The sequence below is a fragment of the Idiotropiscis lumnitzeri genome, chromosome 1, assembly GCF_059441095.1.
Source record: "Idiotropiscis lumnitzeri isolate Australia: NSW breed Sydney's pygmy pipehorse chromosome 1, RoL_Ilum_1.0, whole genome shotgun sequence".
NCBI classification, from domain to species: Eukaryota; Metazoa; Chordata; class Actinopteri; order Syngnathiformes; family Syngnathidae; genus Idiotropiscis; species Idiotropiscis lumnitzeri.
The window spans coordinates 35,562,828-35,578,078 of NC_142391.1; the positions used below are offsets into that span (position 1 = coordinate 35,562,828).

The following is a 15,251-nucleotide window of genomic DNA, read 5'->3' on the forward strand; positions in this document are numbered from 1 at the left end:
GAGAGATAGAGAGAGAAAATAGAGAGAGAGAGAGACAGAGAGTGCGAGAGAGTGAAAGAGAGATAGAGAGAGAAAATAGAGAGAGAGAGAGACAGAGAGAGCGAGAGAGTGAAAGAGAGATAGAGAGAGAAAATAGAGAGAGAGAGAGACAGAGAGTGCGAGAGAGTGAAAGAGAGATAGAGAGAGAAAATAGAGAGAGAGAGACAGAGAGAGAGTGCGAGAGAGCAAGAGAGAGAAATAGCGAGAGAGCGAGGGGGGGAGTATGGAGAGAGAAAGAGAAAATGAGCGAGGGAGCGAGAGGAGTTGAAAATATTGTTGCGTTGCCACATCCAATATGTCGGACGCACTGACGTGCCGACCCACTCAAACAATGTATGTCTTGTTTCACGTTGGGGCACCGAACATTATTGGGGCTTTAATTACACTAGTAGAAAATATAGAATATTAATATAATGTGGGAAATTAAAACTGGTAAAGCTTTTGTCATTTAAGATGTGACGTACAGTTTCCGTTTGGGACCTTACTGGGATACATGTTGGTGCGGATAACTTCCGGAACGTCAGAAAAATAATACAAGTCATCTGCTTCTCATTCTGTCCAGTTGCTTCATCATGTTGGCAGTTGTTTTTGTCGTGGTGGTCGTATCGGCGTTTCTATGCCCTGGTAAGATCATATTTTAATGTCTATAGCCATCGCCTCACCTGTCCCTGACGAGCACTAATGATAAATGTCTTGTTGTTCTGAACAAAATGGGTTGCCGTTTATTTATTATGAATGATGAATATATGCGTTTCCAATTTGCCATCTTGTATTTTCATTTAATCAATGTATTTAATATTAATTTTTGCTATTAGGACACTCCATGTTCATCAAAGACCCTCTGGCATTCGTGAAACACAATTCCCAGGTAATACTTTTCAAATAAACAAATTTATGTCACATGAATTAATAATATACGTGCCGATTGAGAATTACAGCAAGTCAACCAAAATACATCAATGTCGATGTAATATAATATTTTTCTAACTTGTATTTAAATTTCTGTTTGTGCTATCTCCTTGTATGAAGGCAATCTGCTCAGACTGTCGCCAGGTCATCCAGCTCTCTGCTAACATGATTCCCAGCAAAGACAGAAAGGTGATGACTGTTTTCATAGGTCTTTTAATGGAAAAAAAATAAATATATATATATATATATATATATATATATATATATATATATATACGCACACATTCCGAGTATGGTGGTCTTACTTGAGTGCTAAATGCATTATGGCCTGTGTGTTTTTACAGGAGCGCATGTATGAAACATTGTATGCACTATGTCAGCACCTCCCGGACAAACAGGCATTGGAATGTGACTATCAATTGAAGATGGCTTTGCCCAACATCCTGCTGCAACCACTTGATCACGGGGTATGTTTCATACTCTCATGAGAAAAGCATTCTGAATGGTTTGACCTCAGTATTACGATGACCTGTGATTGCCTCTTTTAGGATGAAGAAGCTACCTGTTCTTCTTTCGGGCTGTGCTCTGTCCACAAAGATGAGGAAGAGATTGCACTTACCGAGCGTGACAATGGGGAAGACATACCTGAAATCACCAACACACATGTGCGTATAAAAACACAGAAGTGGAATGTACAGCAAACATTCTGACCGCTTGACACAAACTAATGGGAAACAATGAACAATGTCTGCATGCAAGAACGATCAGATGGGAAGGGATAAGTGTTATAGAAAATAGGGTGATGGGTGATGAACATATCTTGGCGTGTCTTTGTCCTGGTGAATCCTTGAAAGGATGGTTAGCCATGCTTTGTCCACATTAAATGGCAAAGGCAAAAAAAAAAAAAAAAACTCATCCATCTCCAATACCTGAGTTGTACAGAATCAGTGTTGCCACAGTTACCTTGAGAAAGTAACAGTTACATTGCTGGTTACATGATTTTAAAAGTAACATACCAGTACTTTACTGATTCTGAACATAAAATCATACCAAAAATTAATTCACTTCCATTTTCCAGCAGGAATGGCCTATGTTAAAATATAAAGATAAAGATAAAAATGTCCTTTATTAGCCCCACAATGGGAAAATTTGCAGTGTTAGAGCAGCAAAGATATAGATCACACAGAGGCGGTGGCGTAATGTAAAAAAAAAAAATAAAATTAGCAGCAGACATTCATAAAAAGCAAACCTATGCAAATATACACAGTATATACACACTTACGTCCCACAACATATACAAGTGCAAGGAAACACTCCTAATGTCTGTCCATGCTACAGAGTGGAAATAAATAAAAAGGCTGCAATGATAAAAAATACTGCAATGAGAAAAATATATTAACGTATATTAAAATATTTATAATTTAGCTGAAATGTTATGTTTGTTTATGCGATAGAGTCCTGAGTTTGGACTGACTTTTGAGAACTGCACAATAAATATTAAAATAATTGATTAAAGGGCGGCACAGTGGACGACTGTTTAGCACGTCCGCGTCACAGTTCAAAGGTGCAGGGTTTGATTCTGGCTCCGGCCTTCCGGTGTGGAGTTTGCATGTTCTTACCGTGTCTGCGTGGGATTCCGCCCACATTTCAAAAAACATGCATGGTAGGTGCATGCATTGGACACTCTAAATTGCTACTAGTAAGTCTTCAACAGCAATGAGAAAATTAAACGCCTACCTTAATAGTGTTGGTTAGCCATTTTTATTTGACTGTTGAATGAACTCCACTATATAGTCCACTCGTTATAAAAAAAAAAATCCATGTAGTTTAGGAGAGTAGGGAATGATTATGAAAACAACTTTTTTTTTTGCATACTGTCATGATAAATATATCAACCCAATTTTTTCTTATTCGTGGAACTTTATTTTTCACTTTTCTTTTTCACCAGGATGCATACATATAAAATCTATATTTTTATTTCCAGCCAAGTTGAGCCCCCCCAAAAAGGTATTATTCTCTACAAATAATAATAAATACATTTCCAAGCGGGCCCTAATCATTTCTTTGACATTGTTATTGCCATTTCTCCGTGTTAATTAAATCTCAGTGTATTTGATGTCATCAGAATGTGCATGTGGTCCTAAATAATGTTGTGGCAACTTCCATGCATTCTGTCTTTTCATGCAGGAGCAGTTCAACCCAGCTTGCACCTTATGCTTGTTAATCATCAAGAAACTAGAGACTCTGTTGCCTCAAAACATGACTGAGGTCTGTTTTAGTTTTTATTTTTGCTGTCATGCTTCCTTGAGTCTGTTGTCTGTCAGCATCTTCTTTTTCCTGCAGGATGCGTTGATGAAGCTCATGAGCGAGGTCTGTGATCTACTGCCACAGAGCTACAAGGACAAGTGCGATGACTTTGTTGACAAATACGGCGTACAGATAGTGGAGTTCCTACTGTCTTCGGCCGCCCCTCACACCATATGTACACTTCTGCACATCTGTTTGTTCAGGGACAGTTTTGATGCAGGTCAGTAGCAGCTTCACTTACGGGATATACAGTTTGAAGTCTCCAACTTCCTCACCAAATTATGATGTTGTGATAACTTCCCAGAGGTGCCCGTCGTCCCCTCAGACTGTGATTCATGTCGCACACTGGCAGTGCTGAGCCGACTTCAACTGGGTGTCAATGCCACAAAACCAGAGCTGTCCTCTTTCCTGCGCTCTGTGTGTGGTCGTCACCCCAATGCCATCCCAAAGGTGCGACTCTTTGCCCTAGCCAGTGACATGTTTCAAATCTCCATTTGGCATAGGTTCAAATGGGTTATGCAGGTACCCTGGCTACTTTTCAGGCTCCAAAATATATTGTTATATTAATTAGAGACTGAAAACTGCTTGTAGCTGTCAATGGTTACATTGTCTGTCATATTCAACTTTTTTTCAAAGTCGCTTTTTGTATAAAATGCCAGTCACACCGAGTGAGGAGTCTAAGTCATCACTCGAGTAATTTGACTTCAGAGGTATCTGTCGCATTACATCAATACAAATATATATATTTTTTTAACTTATTTTTTTTAAGTGTGAGGCATTCATCAAAATCCATGGCTCAAGACTGCAGCAGATTTTGGGAAGCCAAGTGGACCATGAAGACATTTGTGAAGTAAGCGCAGAGGGCAAACCACTTCACGGGACTGAAGTTGCATTTAATTTACACAGTTATGATGCAACAACTTCACAATTTTAACATTATGTGCCATTGTGCATTTTGTCATCACTTTTGTCTGTCCTCCAGGGAGCTAATCTGTGCACTAAGAAGAAGTCAGAGCTGCTGGGAAGCAATCCTTGCACTTGGGGGCCAAGCTACTGGTGCAGAGACAAACACACAGCTCAGAAGTGTGGCGTAAGTGCTATTCACACACATGATGCTCGCTTATTAGCGACCAAACACAAAGTGCAGGCCAAGATATGAATTTGTGTTTGTTGCCAGCATGACTCAACATCCACGTAACCCACTTGCAAAGCTTTATGGATAGGCACCATGGTAATGGAAGTGTGAGTGTTGAGGAGATTGGGGGGTCTACAACTATACGGCAATGTGGTTTAACCTCCACAGAATAAGTGCAAATGTTCCGAAATATTGATTTTGTATTAAACTTTTCAGAAGTGTATCTTGTATTACCTTCTTAAACTATGTTAAGTGCAAAACTGATGGATCAAAACTTACCTTTGCAAAGCTCGTCTTGGATGTGCATTGCTTGCATGTATTCCCAAAAATCCCAGACAGATTGTCTTATACTTACTTACTTGCATTATCACTATTTTGACCAACAGCAACATTGCTGGGCACGTATCTAGATTTTTGTCTCTCATTTTTAATGACTGGTGTGTGTTTTCCTTTCAGAACGTGGCCTTCTGTGAGAAGCACATGTGGAAGAAGTGAATAACTTCAACTCGATGCATGTGCACTCATTCACACAAATTACTGTATTTGCTTCATATATGTAACATTTTTGTATTTTTTTTCCCCAACCTGTTTTTGTCTGCATGAAAAATTATGACTGTCAGCCAGGATTCAATTGCAACCATCTTATTCAGTTATATTCTGATGAATGAATGTAGAAACATTCTGTGTGGTTCATATTAAACTTTTTCAGATGATTGAAAGGCCACAAACATGAAGTGCTATATGGTTCTTGCTCAGATATACAACATAGGGGAAGAAGAATGTTTATTTAGAAACATCAGTATAATAACACAACCAGTGGAAAAAAAATACAAACTTGATTTAGATTTTTTTTTTTTTTTGGGGGGGGGGGTGCACCACACTATGCACCAGTGTGGTTGTTTGTTTCCTTATCACTCTCCTGTCTCTTCCAAATCTACAAGAGATGAAAACAGAATCACTAATCATCTGATGACTGAATAACAATGGAAAAAAAGAATCTCTCTGCACTTGTTGTCTTGTTTGTCCAGTGGAGCCACAACGGTTGAACACAATGAATTCCAGAATGCTGGTAAACTTGCAGATTGTAATGATGTCAAAATAAAATTCAACACAGCATTAAAGCCGTCTGTACAGGCCATGTGTTAATATCTTAACATCATAAAAGTGCAAAAAGGTCACGGTCAATATGAATATGTTAAAAACTAAAATAGTCTTTAATGATAATGCTGACTACAGAGGTCATTTGCATCATAGATATACCTCAGGAATTTCAAAATTTAACATTTGTACTTATTCATATCAAAGTATGCCATAATTAAGAATGAAGTTTGGTGCCAAACTAGCAAAAAGTAAAACATTGACTTCTTTAATGTCAAGGACATTAAACTTGAGAGGTTCCACTGGACATGATGACATTTTCAGACATTTCTCTTAAGTAATGAGTGAAGGCCCTGTCCCAGTCATAGCTTCTGTTCTATTGGATATGTTTGCATTTCTTGAAAAATGTGAACGCTTTTGTTGCAGAATAACACGCGTGGCAATGCTTGACTCACGAGTACTCATAATAAAATTTGTATGATTTCAAAAATGAAAAAGTGATATTTAATTAAACTACAGCAACACGGACACACGGAGACAGCTCACCTGAATATAGGCCTCTGACAGAGTGATCATCTGGGGGAGAATGTCGATCACCTGAAGATCCTGCATCTCATACCACTTCCCAGTTCCCTGATGGGACAAACGTTTGGTCAGCAGAACCGTGACAAAACTAGGTTTGATACGCTCTACACTGCTCAACATTGTACTTTGAGTGCCTTGATAAAGTATTCATACCCCTTGAACTTTATCACATTTGTGCAGTCCTAGGATGCAATATTAACTACTACTGTACTTTCAGCCAAGGGTGTACTTAAACATCGACCAATGATGTATTTTGTTTACCATTACAGTATTCTTATTACAATACTTCTATCACTGTAGTATTTCTACCACTGCAGGATGTTCACTATTACAGTACTTTTATCATTGCAGTACTTTTATAATTACGGTATTTCCTATCATTGCGGTACTTTTACTATTACAATACTTCATCATTGCAGTATTTTTCCATCGTTGCAGTACTTCTACCATTATAGTACTTTTATCATTGCAGTATATTTTATCATTGCAGTACTTTTACCATTACAGTACTTTTATCATTGCAGTATTTTCTATCATTGCAGTACTTTCCTGCCATTTCAGTACTCTCACCATTACAGTACTTTTATCAGTGTAATATCTTTATCATTGCAGTATTTTCAATCATTCAGTAGTTTTTATCATTACAGTGTTTCCCCCTCTGTATAATGGACAGGCATTAGGAGTGTTTCCTTACACTTAGATACGTTTATACTGTGTATATTTGCATGCTTTTTATGAATGTCTGCTGCTAATGTTACACATTAACGGCTACATTACGCCGCCGACTCTGTGTGATCTATATCTTTGCTGCTGTAACACTTCAAATTTCCCCATTGTGGGACTAATAAAGGACATCTTTATCTTTATCTTTACATTTGCGACCTTACAACTGCAAACGAAAGTTATTTTGTATTGAGATTTTATGAGACACAAAGTAAAACATATTTGGAAAGTGGAACAGAAACAATACAGTTTAGCATTTGAAGCAAATACAAATCTGAAAAATGTGGCGTGCGTTTGCATTCCGCCCCCAATGTCAATTTGGAGAGTCACCTTTTGCTGTAATTACAGCTGCATGTCTTTTGGGGTGCATCTCTGTGCACATCTGGAAACTGAACATTTATGCCCATTCTTTTTTGAAAAACAGTTCGAAATCAGATAGAGAGCATCTGTGAACAGCAATTTTAAAGTCATGCCACGGATACTCAATGGGGTTTAGGTCTAGACTTTGACTGAGCTACGTTTAAAAATTAATATTTTTTTATATAAAACATTCTGTTGCAGGCCTGGCTTCATGTTCAGGGACATTGTCTTGCTGGGAGATGAATAACCTTCCCAGGGTTGTCTTTTGCTACCGCCAAGAGATGCTCCTGTTGTTCACTAATGTTTGCTATCAACCTGCTTTGGTCTTCACAAAACCTGTGTATTTATACTTCATAAATTATACACAGTTGGAATCCCTTTACTAATTTGCTAACTTCTGAAGTCACATGATGTTTAAGGCAAGCAAAGTGCAGGGGGTTAAATACAAATGCATACCACAACTTTCAAATATATATCCATCCATCCATCATCTGTACCGCTTTTCCTCACTAGGGTCGCGGGGGGTGGTGGAGCCTATCCCAGCTATCTTCAGGCAGTAGGCGGGGGACACCCTGAACTGGTTGCCAGCCAATTGCAGGGCACACAGAGACGAACAACCATCCGCGCTCACACTCATACCTTGGGGCAATTTAGAGTGTTCAACCGGCCTACAATGCATGTTTTTGGAATGTGGGAGGAAACCGGAGTACCCGGAGGAAACACACGCAAGCATGTGGAGAACATGCAAACTCCACACAGGATGGCCCACGCCCGATGCTGTCTTTCACTGTGAGGCCATCGTGCTAACCAGTCGGCCACCGTGCCGCCCACTTTCAAATATATATTTGCTTAAAATTTTAGAAAACGTATTTCATTTTTGTTCCGCTTCACAATTACTGTTTCTTTGTCTTCGTCTGTCTCAAGCTCTCAAAAAACTACATTCAAGTTTGTGGTTGCAAGTTCACAAAATGTGAATACTTTTTCAAGGCACTGTACATTTTCAGGCTGCACCTACGTGATGCAGGACATGGATCCTGTAGGCTCCTTCAGTTGGTTTCCCATCATGCACCACATTGGCGACAAGGTCATATGTTGTGTTCTTCTCCGTGATTTGAGCTTCTTCCGTCAAGTACTCACGAAGATCTACATTCCTGATAAAGAGAACACAGTTACATTTGATACCGCCCAGTTCAATAAAAATGTCCTATGATCCACATGTTTGGTGACGGTTGTGTCCCATTTTTTTTACTAAACCTTTTGGTCTTAGCGCAAGGCCAGCAACACTTACGTGATAGGGAAGTTGACGATGGTGGGGTTCTTCTCCACAAAGAAGTTATTCTTTGTGAACCTTTTGATGCAAAAGATGAGGTACGGGGGGAGTTTGGTCAACTGGAACCTTTTCAGAAAATTTTCCTTGTATGTTTTGTACTCCTGGACACACATCAGACAGAAGGCTGCTGTTTAAATATCTAATAAATTGAGAATCAGCAGACAATTCAACATGAGTCGCGTGTTTTTATTTGCAATGTCAGGCTGTTAGAATATTATCTGGTTCGATGCAAATATATATATATAAATATATATATACACACACACACTACGCACAACTATTAGGGAAGTTTGGTTGTTGAAAAATGGATTGTTTCAAACTACAGTGCTTTTGCTCAATTCATTTTCGAAATGTTGCTGCCTACAACCCCTTGAAAGTTTTTAATTGATTGTGGAGTGGAAATGTTGCCCTTCAGAATAAAGAAAATGTATTAAAAAAAAAGTATTTAGAAACACATTTTTTTGAGTCTGTCAAATTTTTGGCTTTTTATCCGGATCTCCTAAGGTCACACCCTCTCTCATTACACAAATACATATCACCTGATGTGCTCTTAGACAATCAGCACGCCATGCAGCTTGAAGTTGGCAAATAATAAAATGGAGTCCAAACATCCTGGCCTAATAATTTTGTACTCTATATGTCCATGCTTACTTAAACCACTGCTGAATTGTTACCTTCTCTGTGCTGCCATTGAACTTGCCCAGAATGTTGAAGAGAGGGACTTGTGGGATGATAAGCTGCTCCTTCTCGTCCTTGTACAAGGGGGCCGTTGGGAGGTCAAGCGTCAAGAACAAGAACGTGGACTCTGACATCTGCTCTTGGTACTCGTCGGTCAGGAGCAGCGCCTCCTTCTCCTCTGGTGTCTGAAAACATTTAAACATTGTGAGAATTCATCAATTGAGTAGAAAAGAAGTCAAAGTTGTCAGGTGTAGAGCTGGACATGTTAAAAGCCCCCAACAGACCTTCAGAAAAATTGAGGGTAGATTGAGTGACTATTTGCATTTCTTTGTTTGCTATATGTTAGCAGTTAAATACGATTGTGGGCAAAGTATGGCCCGCTCTGTTCTTTTAATCAGGCCCACCAATCAATTAATATGAGCTGCCTTGTTTTTTTTCTCTAAAATGTATTCATTAAAACGTATTTACACATACATATCATCCAAATTTATTTTTAATTTATTGCAAATAAAAAAAGGTAAATAATTACACAACTGAAACAAGTTTTTAACTATTGTTGAGGCAATTATAATTCATTAATTTATAAATAACATTGTAACGGGATTTATCTATTTATTTAATCATTTTTCTTTATTTATTATTATTTAATCATCAAACCACGTTGAAGTATCCTTGAGCAGGACACTGAAGGTATTGTCTAAACTCACAATTTTGACCAAAGGACTCACCAGATCTGGGTGTGGTAGCTTCTTTGAGAAGATCCGCATGGAGCCTTGGAATGCTTTTGTTAGGATTGCTAGAAAGCAAAAAAATAAAATAAAATACAGGACTACATTTATGATTTAGAAAAATGACAATTAATGGATACTTCTGTTGTCCCTTCCACTCACTTGGCTTTTTCTTTGTACCCCCAAGAGCACCATGCAGTGCATTCAAAAACCATGTCATGAAGTCCACAGCGTCTCCTAAAGAGCACACAGTCATCAACACAGAAACGCATCTCATTGAATCTGTATTCTTCCCAACTAAAAGCACAAAATTCTGACCTTGCTTTGTGATTTGGAAGTTCTTCTTGCTGCAAAGCACCACGGCTTGGAGCATCTCATGAGGAGACACGTGAGCCTTGAAGTTTCTTGGATTCCAAAGTTTGCGCATCAGCTCACCAAAACGCTGCACCAGCAGGAACATGATGTCCCCCGGGGGTCTGCGGATCCCTCGATAGTTTTCCTCCTCTAGAAAGTAGTTCCGCAATGGTGGGACATTGGAAAAGGCCTTGAAGATACAAAGTAGTTCAGTACATTATTGAATTCTGGGCAATTGGTGTTCGAGAAAATGAAGATATATCATTCATACTTGCAAGACCACATTGGCGTAGTCATTGGCTTTAATGTTGTTGAGGCCAACAATGCCTGGCATATAAGTCGTTCCGTCATAGGCTCTGTAAAGTTTGCCCTGCTTGTCCAAACCGGAAATGTGCTGCTTGGTGAAAGTTGGTTTAAGCACATACTGTGGAAGGAAACGAGAAGGAATTTCTGAACCACCTCATTTGAAAAATGTTAGACAACAAATGGTCATACACAAAGTCACAGAAGTAAATGTTTAATGACCGCTATCAAAAGTTGTAGTAATGCAAAACTGCACTGTGACACAAACAGAGGCACTTTTATTTGTTCTTTTAGCCATAATATTGATTTTTGCTAGTCTATCATTGGCATCTACACATATTGGCAACATGAATTAATTTGTGTGCAAATGGAATTTGTAACATATAGCCAACATTTGTGTGAGAAAAAAAAACATCTGCTTGAAGAGGCAGGTAGGTATATTAGTGTAATAAACATTTATTTGTTGCCCACATGGCATCCTTTGCAGCTTGATCATCCTGTTAGTGGCATTCCTTCATCTGTAATTCCTCTCATAAGGTTTTTCCCCGAAATGATTTTTTGCATTTTTTTCTTGGTTGGATGGGGGTGTTAGGGCAGGGGATGTTGTTGGTTCTTGTGAATGGTAGGCTTTTAAAGGCTTTTTGTGACTATGGGTGATGTATAGAAACTTGAGTTGGCCTCTTGCCCAAAGTCAACTTTAGAAAACGTTATTCTGGGACAAAGTCAACACATCCTGGCCCTGGGTGAACAAATAAATGACTCACCGTAATGTCTTCTAGTGAAGAGTCAATGATCTCATAGTTGTCAGGCAGACAATAAAACTTGAGGGTATGGAGGTTGAGGAACACATGGTGGGTGAACTGGACACTGTGGGTGTATGCGTGGGATTTCAAACCTCGACCTACATAGGGAAGCAAGCAACAAGTAAGTACAGTTTAATAACTAGAAAGTAATGCTACATTGAGAAAATGCACATAGGCTACCTTGAAAGTACTTCCCACAGATGAGGCAGGCATAAACATTGATGTGTGACAGGGAAATGGAGCAGAGCTTCTCAAAGTCGAAGTCCAGCACACTCCTGAGTGACAAACACACAAAAGTAGCTATGAGGTGAGCCAGGGGACTTGCTAGCATTCAGCACTGAGATTTGGACACAACTGAATACATCTTGCCTGTTTATGGTGTCAAGATACGGACAGTGACGGCTTCTTCGGTCCTCCGCAACTCTTCCTCGCCTTTTTTTGACTGGCACTATAACATGAAGTGAAGCAAACAGGTATTGGATTGCTTCATTCATTTTACGGTTCAAACTGGCTAGCCAAGCACGCTAGTGAGTAAGCGTAAGTGTGTGAGTTTTGTACGTCTGTGCTTTATTAGATTATTTTACCCTGGGGGTATTTTTAAAAAAATGGACGTTGAAGGGAGGATACTAGTCTGGGTTAGACTGTTAAAACTATCGCAACTTAGAAATTTGTTGACGTTAGCAACGTGCTAAACCAAAACCCGAATGAATGTTGAAATTTATTTATTCCCACCGTCCTCGTTGTCTTCGTCGTCCACATCGTCTTCTCTCTCTTGCTTAACTGAATCCATTACAGTTATCATATTGTAGGTTATTGCTCCATGCAGAGAGATGTTACTACTATTTCACACAAACCAATCGGTCGAACACGAAATGCGTCGCAGCCCGCCGTGCTACGTCACTCGCTGCGACAGAAAGATTGTGGCGGCCACAAAAAATATTAAAAAAATAACCAAAAGTTTACATAAGTCCCCACAATAAATTAAAGCATTTAATCCTATGAAAAAAAAACACAATATTTCGATTGCAAAACACAATTAAAGCGTTATAAACAACAATTACGTTTAATAGACAAGAATCGACTAAAAATAACAAATTCTCTCTTCAGTCGTTAAGTTTTATCAAATAATTATTTGTACGAATCAGTTAAATAATAAATAAACTCTAAAGTAAGACTTGTTAAACTTGTTTTTATAAGAACGTTTACGCGCTTAACATTGACCCCGGAAGTGTTTTAGTTGGCTAGCAACGTTTTAGCAGTTAGCCATGTAGCTTTTTGTCAGACTCTTGTACGTCCTATTGCGTTGACATAATTATACCGCCACATTTGTGGACTATGGCTGCTGAAATTGATATTTTTAGAGACGAAGATGCGCACGAGTTGAAGTACAAACGCGGGGGGCGTTTGGACATGAGCCACGGCTTCCTGCACCATATCCGCAGGAACCAGATTGCCAGGTGGCTACAGCTAATGCTAGCGGCTACAATGTTAGCAAACAGCGATTATTGTCCTACATCTGGTCCAGTCTCAACAAATTAATAGAGCAATGCAAATACTCTGGAGAGGTTATTTCTACTTAGGTGTGTTTTATATATAGCTTATTACATTATACTAAAAGAAGCATAAGAGCTTGAGTCGTAGTTTTTGTTTCCGTATCTAAAAGTTTGTGGCATGTTTGGAGTAGGAGGTAGCATGTCGAGCCAGTTAAGTATACAGTTGGTGCGGGCAAAAATCAACGCAGGATGTATTTACTTTCAAAATTATAAATGTATTTACCGATATGAATTCTGCGTTTAAACGAAATACAGGGCTCTACAATGTCCCTAAATGGTGGCATTTCCCCCCCAAAATTTGAGCCAGCTCATCTGAATCATTAAATTTCCTAGGTTATTTTCTCAAATATTTATTGTTGCTGACAAACTACTGTTCCACACTTGAGCGCATTTATCAGTAATACAATGAAAATGAGTCAGAATATGAATATTGACATCGCAAATCAATATGGAATGCACGCCCCTAAATTTTCTAAACGCGGCCCTAAAATTTCAAGTTAGTTGGTACAACAGATTTATTCTAAAGTAGACTTTTCAATTAAGATAACAATGGAAGCAGTTTTTTGAAAATCATTGTTTAGATTATTATTTGTAATAATAATTATGTGTACAAACTACGGCAAAACTAGATTGCAATAGTAGCTTCTAGATCATTACAGTAGCTACTAATTATTAAGTATTCAATTGCCGATATGTGTGTAGCTCGAGGGCCCCTATCCTGCATCCGTCCTCCAACACACTTGATTCAAATGATCAGCTCATCAGCAAGCTCTGCAGAAGCTTGATAACGATCCTGATCACATGAATCAGGTGTGTTGGAAGAAGCACACGTCTACATTGTTTACATGTACCATGTGATTGACTGGCAGCCTTGTAGGGTGAACCCTGCTTCTCAAGCTCACCTGTGACACAAATGAAGAAAAGTGGTTTTGAAAAAGAATGGCTTGACAATCAATGTATGACTCTTCCTGTTTATCTTTGCTTCCAAGAGATGATTATGACAAAGAGGTGAAGTTAGCCAAAGGAGCCCAACGGAGGAGGCACACCACAACTCCTCAACGACCCAAACGACCTGACATTCAGGTTTACCATCCCCGACAAAGACGTAAGGCATTTTTATGATTGAGTCTTGTTGACTGTCATCAGTTTTCTAGGTCGGGTGCAATTCACATCCACTAATTATAACGTTCTAGATGAATCTGAGCCTCAGGCGAGCGCCGAGGCAGAAGAGTGGAATGAGAGCGGCTCAAGCACCGAGACAGAGATGCAGGGAACTGAACTCTTCTGGCTTGACTATCAGGCAGATTCAGGGACCATTACATCCTTCCTTGTGCACAAGGTGGCTAAATCGTCCTCTGTATTATTGTGTGCATGTTCATTTTTCAATGCTTAATAATCTGTATGTATTTTCCTAAAGGATGATAAGCCAGCGAGTGTGGTAGAACGCGTTGCTTCAAAGAACGTCCTGGATTTAGCCATGAGGGCAGTCCTGGAGGTCCGCATTCGAAAGGAGATGGACAAAAGACGAGATAAACGCTGAAGGAGGAATGGAAGAGTGTACTTTGCAACAGTCGCACGGTAGGCAATGACCTGCCCACAACGTCGTCATCCTGATTAGCAGGATGGCTGCAGACAGAGCTGGCGTGAAGGAGAACCTGGATGATTGTGTCAAGTAGGCAAGCACAGGTCCAATCCGCATTCCTGTTGTGTTTTAAAAAGGAGGGCGAATGGTCGAGGGCAGTCGAAGCTGCATTTCACTCACCCGGTGCTGTTGCCTCCCCTTATTCACATCATAAGGGAGTGTAGTGTACATTTGTTACATCGTTTCTATAAGAAAGAGAAGAAAAGAGAACATTTCGTCTTTTATTGTTAAGTTTTAAGTTTGAATAAAGTTCTGGAAGTGCGAGCACCACAGGTTTGTCAGTGAGTGTGTCTTAGCCTTGACCATGTTTTTTTTTTTTTCATTACCTATTGTATTGTCTAGAATTGATTTGGTTTTGTAATGTATTATTATGGACAATTTTTCTACCCATGATTTCATTTTTTTCTAAATGTGACTTAGTGCAACATTTGGAGCAAATATTAAATTGGAAGATTTTCTACATGTTGTCAATTATTTGGATACAAGCGTATTTCTTTTGCAAGCATCTCTTATGCTTTAACAACTTTTTTGATAACGTTGGTACCAAATATGTTTTTACAAGTTTTCTTCAGCAGGTGGCGACATAAATCAATCTTCATATTCTGATGTAATTAAATGTTTTAAATTTTAATAGAAGCAACCACCAGGATTTTAAATGTATATCATTTCATAGTTTTCTTAAATCTCTTATCTATCACAAACCA

At 39.0% G+C, this 15,251-nt stretch overlaps 3 protein-coding genes across 4 annotated transcripts; 2 read left to right on the top strand and 1 right to left on the bottom strand.

Moving 5' to 3' along the window:
- The first annotated feature begins 511 nt into the window (after positions 1–511).
- On the top strand, positions 512–5,124 carry sftpbb (surfactant protein Bb). Its single transcript, XM_088298081.1, has 11 exons — positions 512–663; positions 855–907; positions 1,069–1,137; positions 1,293–1,415; positions 1,497–1,613; positions 3,136–3,216; positions 3,292–3,475; positions 3,560–3,705; positions 4,025–4,105; positions 4,238–4,345; positions 4,847–5,124. Exons 1-11 carry the CDS (start codon positions 612–614, stop codon positions 4,883–4,885), a joined length of 1,053 nt encoding a protein of 350 aa, XP_088154207.1. The 5' UTR covers positions 512–611; the 3' UTR covers positions 4,886–5,124.
- A 32-nt stretch (positions 5,125–5,156) lies between these two features.
- Positions 5,157–12,293, bottom strand: usp39 (ubiquitin specific peptidase 39). Its single transcript, XM_088298067.1, has 13 exons — positions 12,085–12,293; positions 11,722–11,800; positions 11,533–11,627; positions 11,314–11,450; positions 10,518–10,670; positions 10,211–10,436; positions 10,055–10,129; positions 9,893–9,960; positions 9,161–9,349; positions 8,445–8,587; positions 8,172–8,307; positions 6,035–6,121; positions 5,157–5,324 (listed from the first exon to the last, which is right to left on the bottom strand). The coding sequence occupies exons 1-13, from the start codon at positions 12,152–12,154 to the stop codon at positions 5,271–5,273; spliced, it is 1,512 nt and encodes a 503-aa protein (XP_088154193.1). The 5' UTR covers positions 12,155–12,293; the 3' UTR covers positions 5,157–5,270.
- Positions 12,294–12,579: 286 nt separating this feature from the next.
- Positions 12,580–15,007, top strand: c1h2orf68 (chromosome 1 C2orf68 homolog). 2 transcript variants are annotated; one of them, XM_088298094.1, is made up of 4 exons: positions 12,580–12,839; positions 13,895–14,010; positions 14,099–14,244; positions 14,323–15,007. In XM_088298094.1, exons 1-4 carry the CDS (start codon positions 12,688–12,690, stop codon positions 14,443–14,445), a joined length of 537 nt encoding a protein of 178 aa, XP_088154220.1. In that variant the 5' UTR covers positions 12,580–12,687; the 3' UTR covers positions 14,446–15,007. The 2 variants fall into 2 exon arrangements, with proteins under 2 accessions (XP_088154220.1, XP_088154229.1); XM_088298103.1 differs by having other exon boundaries at positions 12,580–12,809.
- The last annotated feature ends 244 nt before the right edge of the window (positions 15,008–15,251 follow it).

What these genes read in the sequence shown, in the direction of transcription:
- sftpbb (XM_088298081.1), top strand. Translation starts at nt 612, where the DNA reads ATGTTGGCAGTTGTTTTTGTCGTGGTGGTCGTATCGGCGTTTCTATGC. An exon ending in TTCCCAGCAAAGACAGAAAG is followed by an intron (nt 1,138 to 1,292) that starts GTGATGACTGTT and finishes GTGTTTTTACAG; the next exon opens with GAGCGCATGTATGAAACATT. An exon ending in ACCCCAATGCCATCCCAAAG is followed by an intron (nt 3,706 to 4,024) that starts GTGCGACTCTTT and finishes ATTTTTTTTAAG; the next exon opens with TGTGAGGCATTCATCAAAAT.
- usp39 (XM_088298067.1), bottom strand. Translation starts at nt 12,154, where the DNA reads ATGATAACTGTAATGGATTCAGTTAAGCAAGAGAGAGAAGACGATGTG. An exon ending in ACGCCAATGTGGTCTTGCAA is followed by an intron (nt 10,437 to 10,517) that starts GTATGAATGATA and finishes TGTATCTTCAAG; the next exon opens with GCCTTTTCCAATGTCCCACC. An exon ending in ATCGTCAACTTCCCTATCAC is followed by an intron (nt 8,308 to 8,444) that starts GTAAGTGTTGCT and finishes TCTCTTTATCAG; the next exon opens with GAATGTAGATCTTCGTGAGT.
- c1h2orf68 (XM_088298094.1), top strand. Translation starts at nt 12,688, where the DNA reads ATGGCTGCTGAAATTGATATTTTTAGAGACGAAGATGCGCACGAGTTG. An exon ending in CTAATGCTAGCGGCTACAAT is followed by an intron (nt 12,840 to 13,894) that starts GTTAGCAAACAG and finishes TTTGCTTCCAAG; the next exon opens with AGATGATTATGACAAAGAGG. An exon ending in TTACCATCCCCGACAAAGAC is followed by an intron (nt 14,011 to 14,098) that starts GTAAGGCATTTT and finishes ATAACGTTCTAG; the next exon opens with ATGAATCTGAGCCTCAGGCG.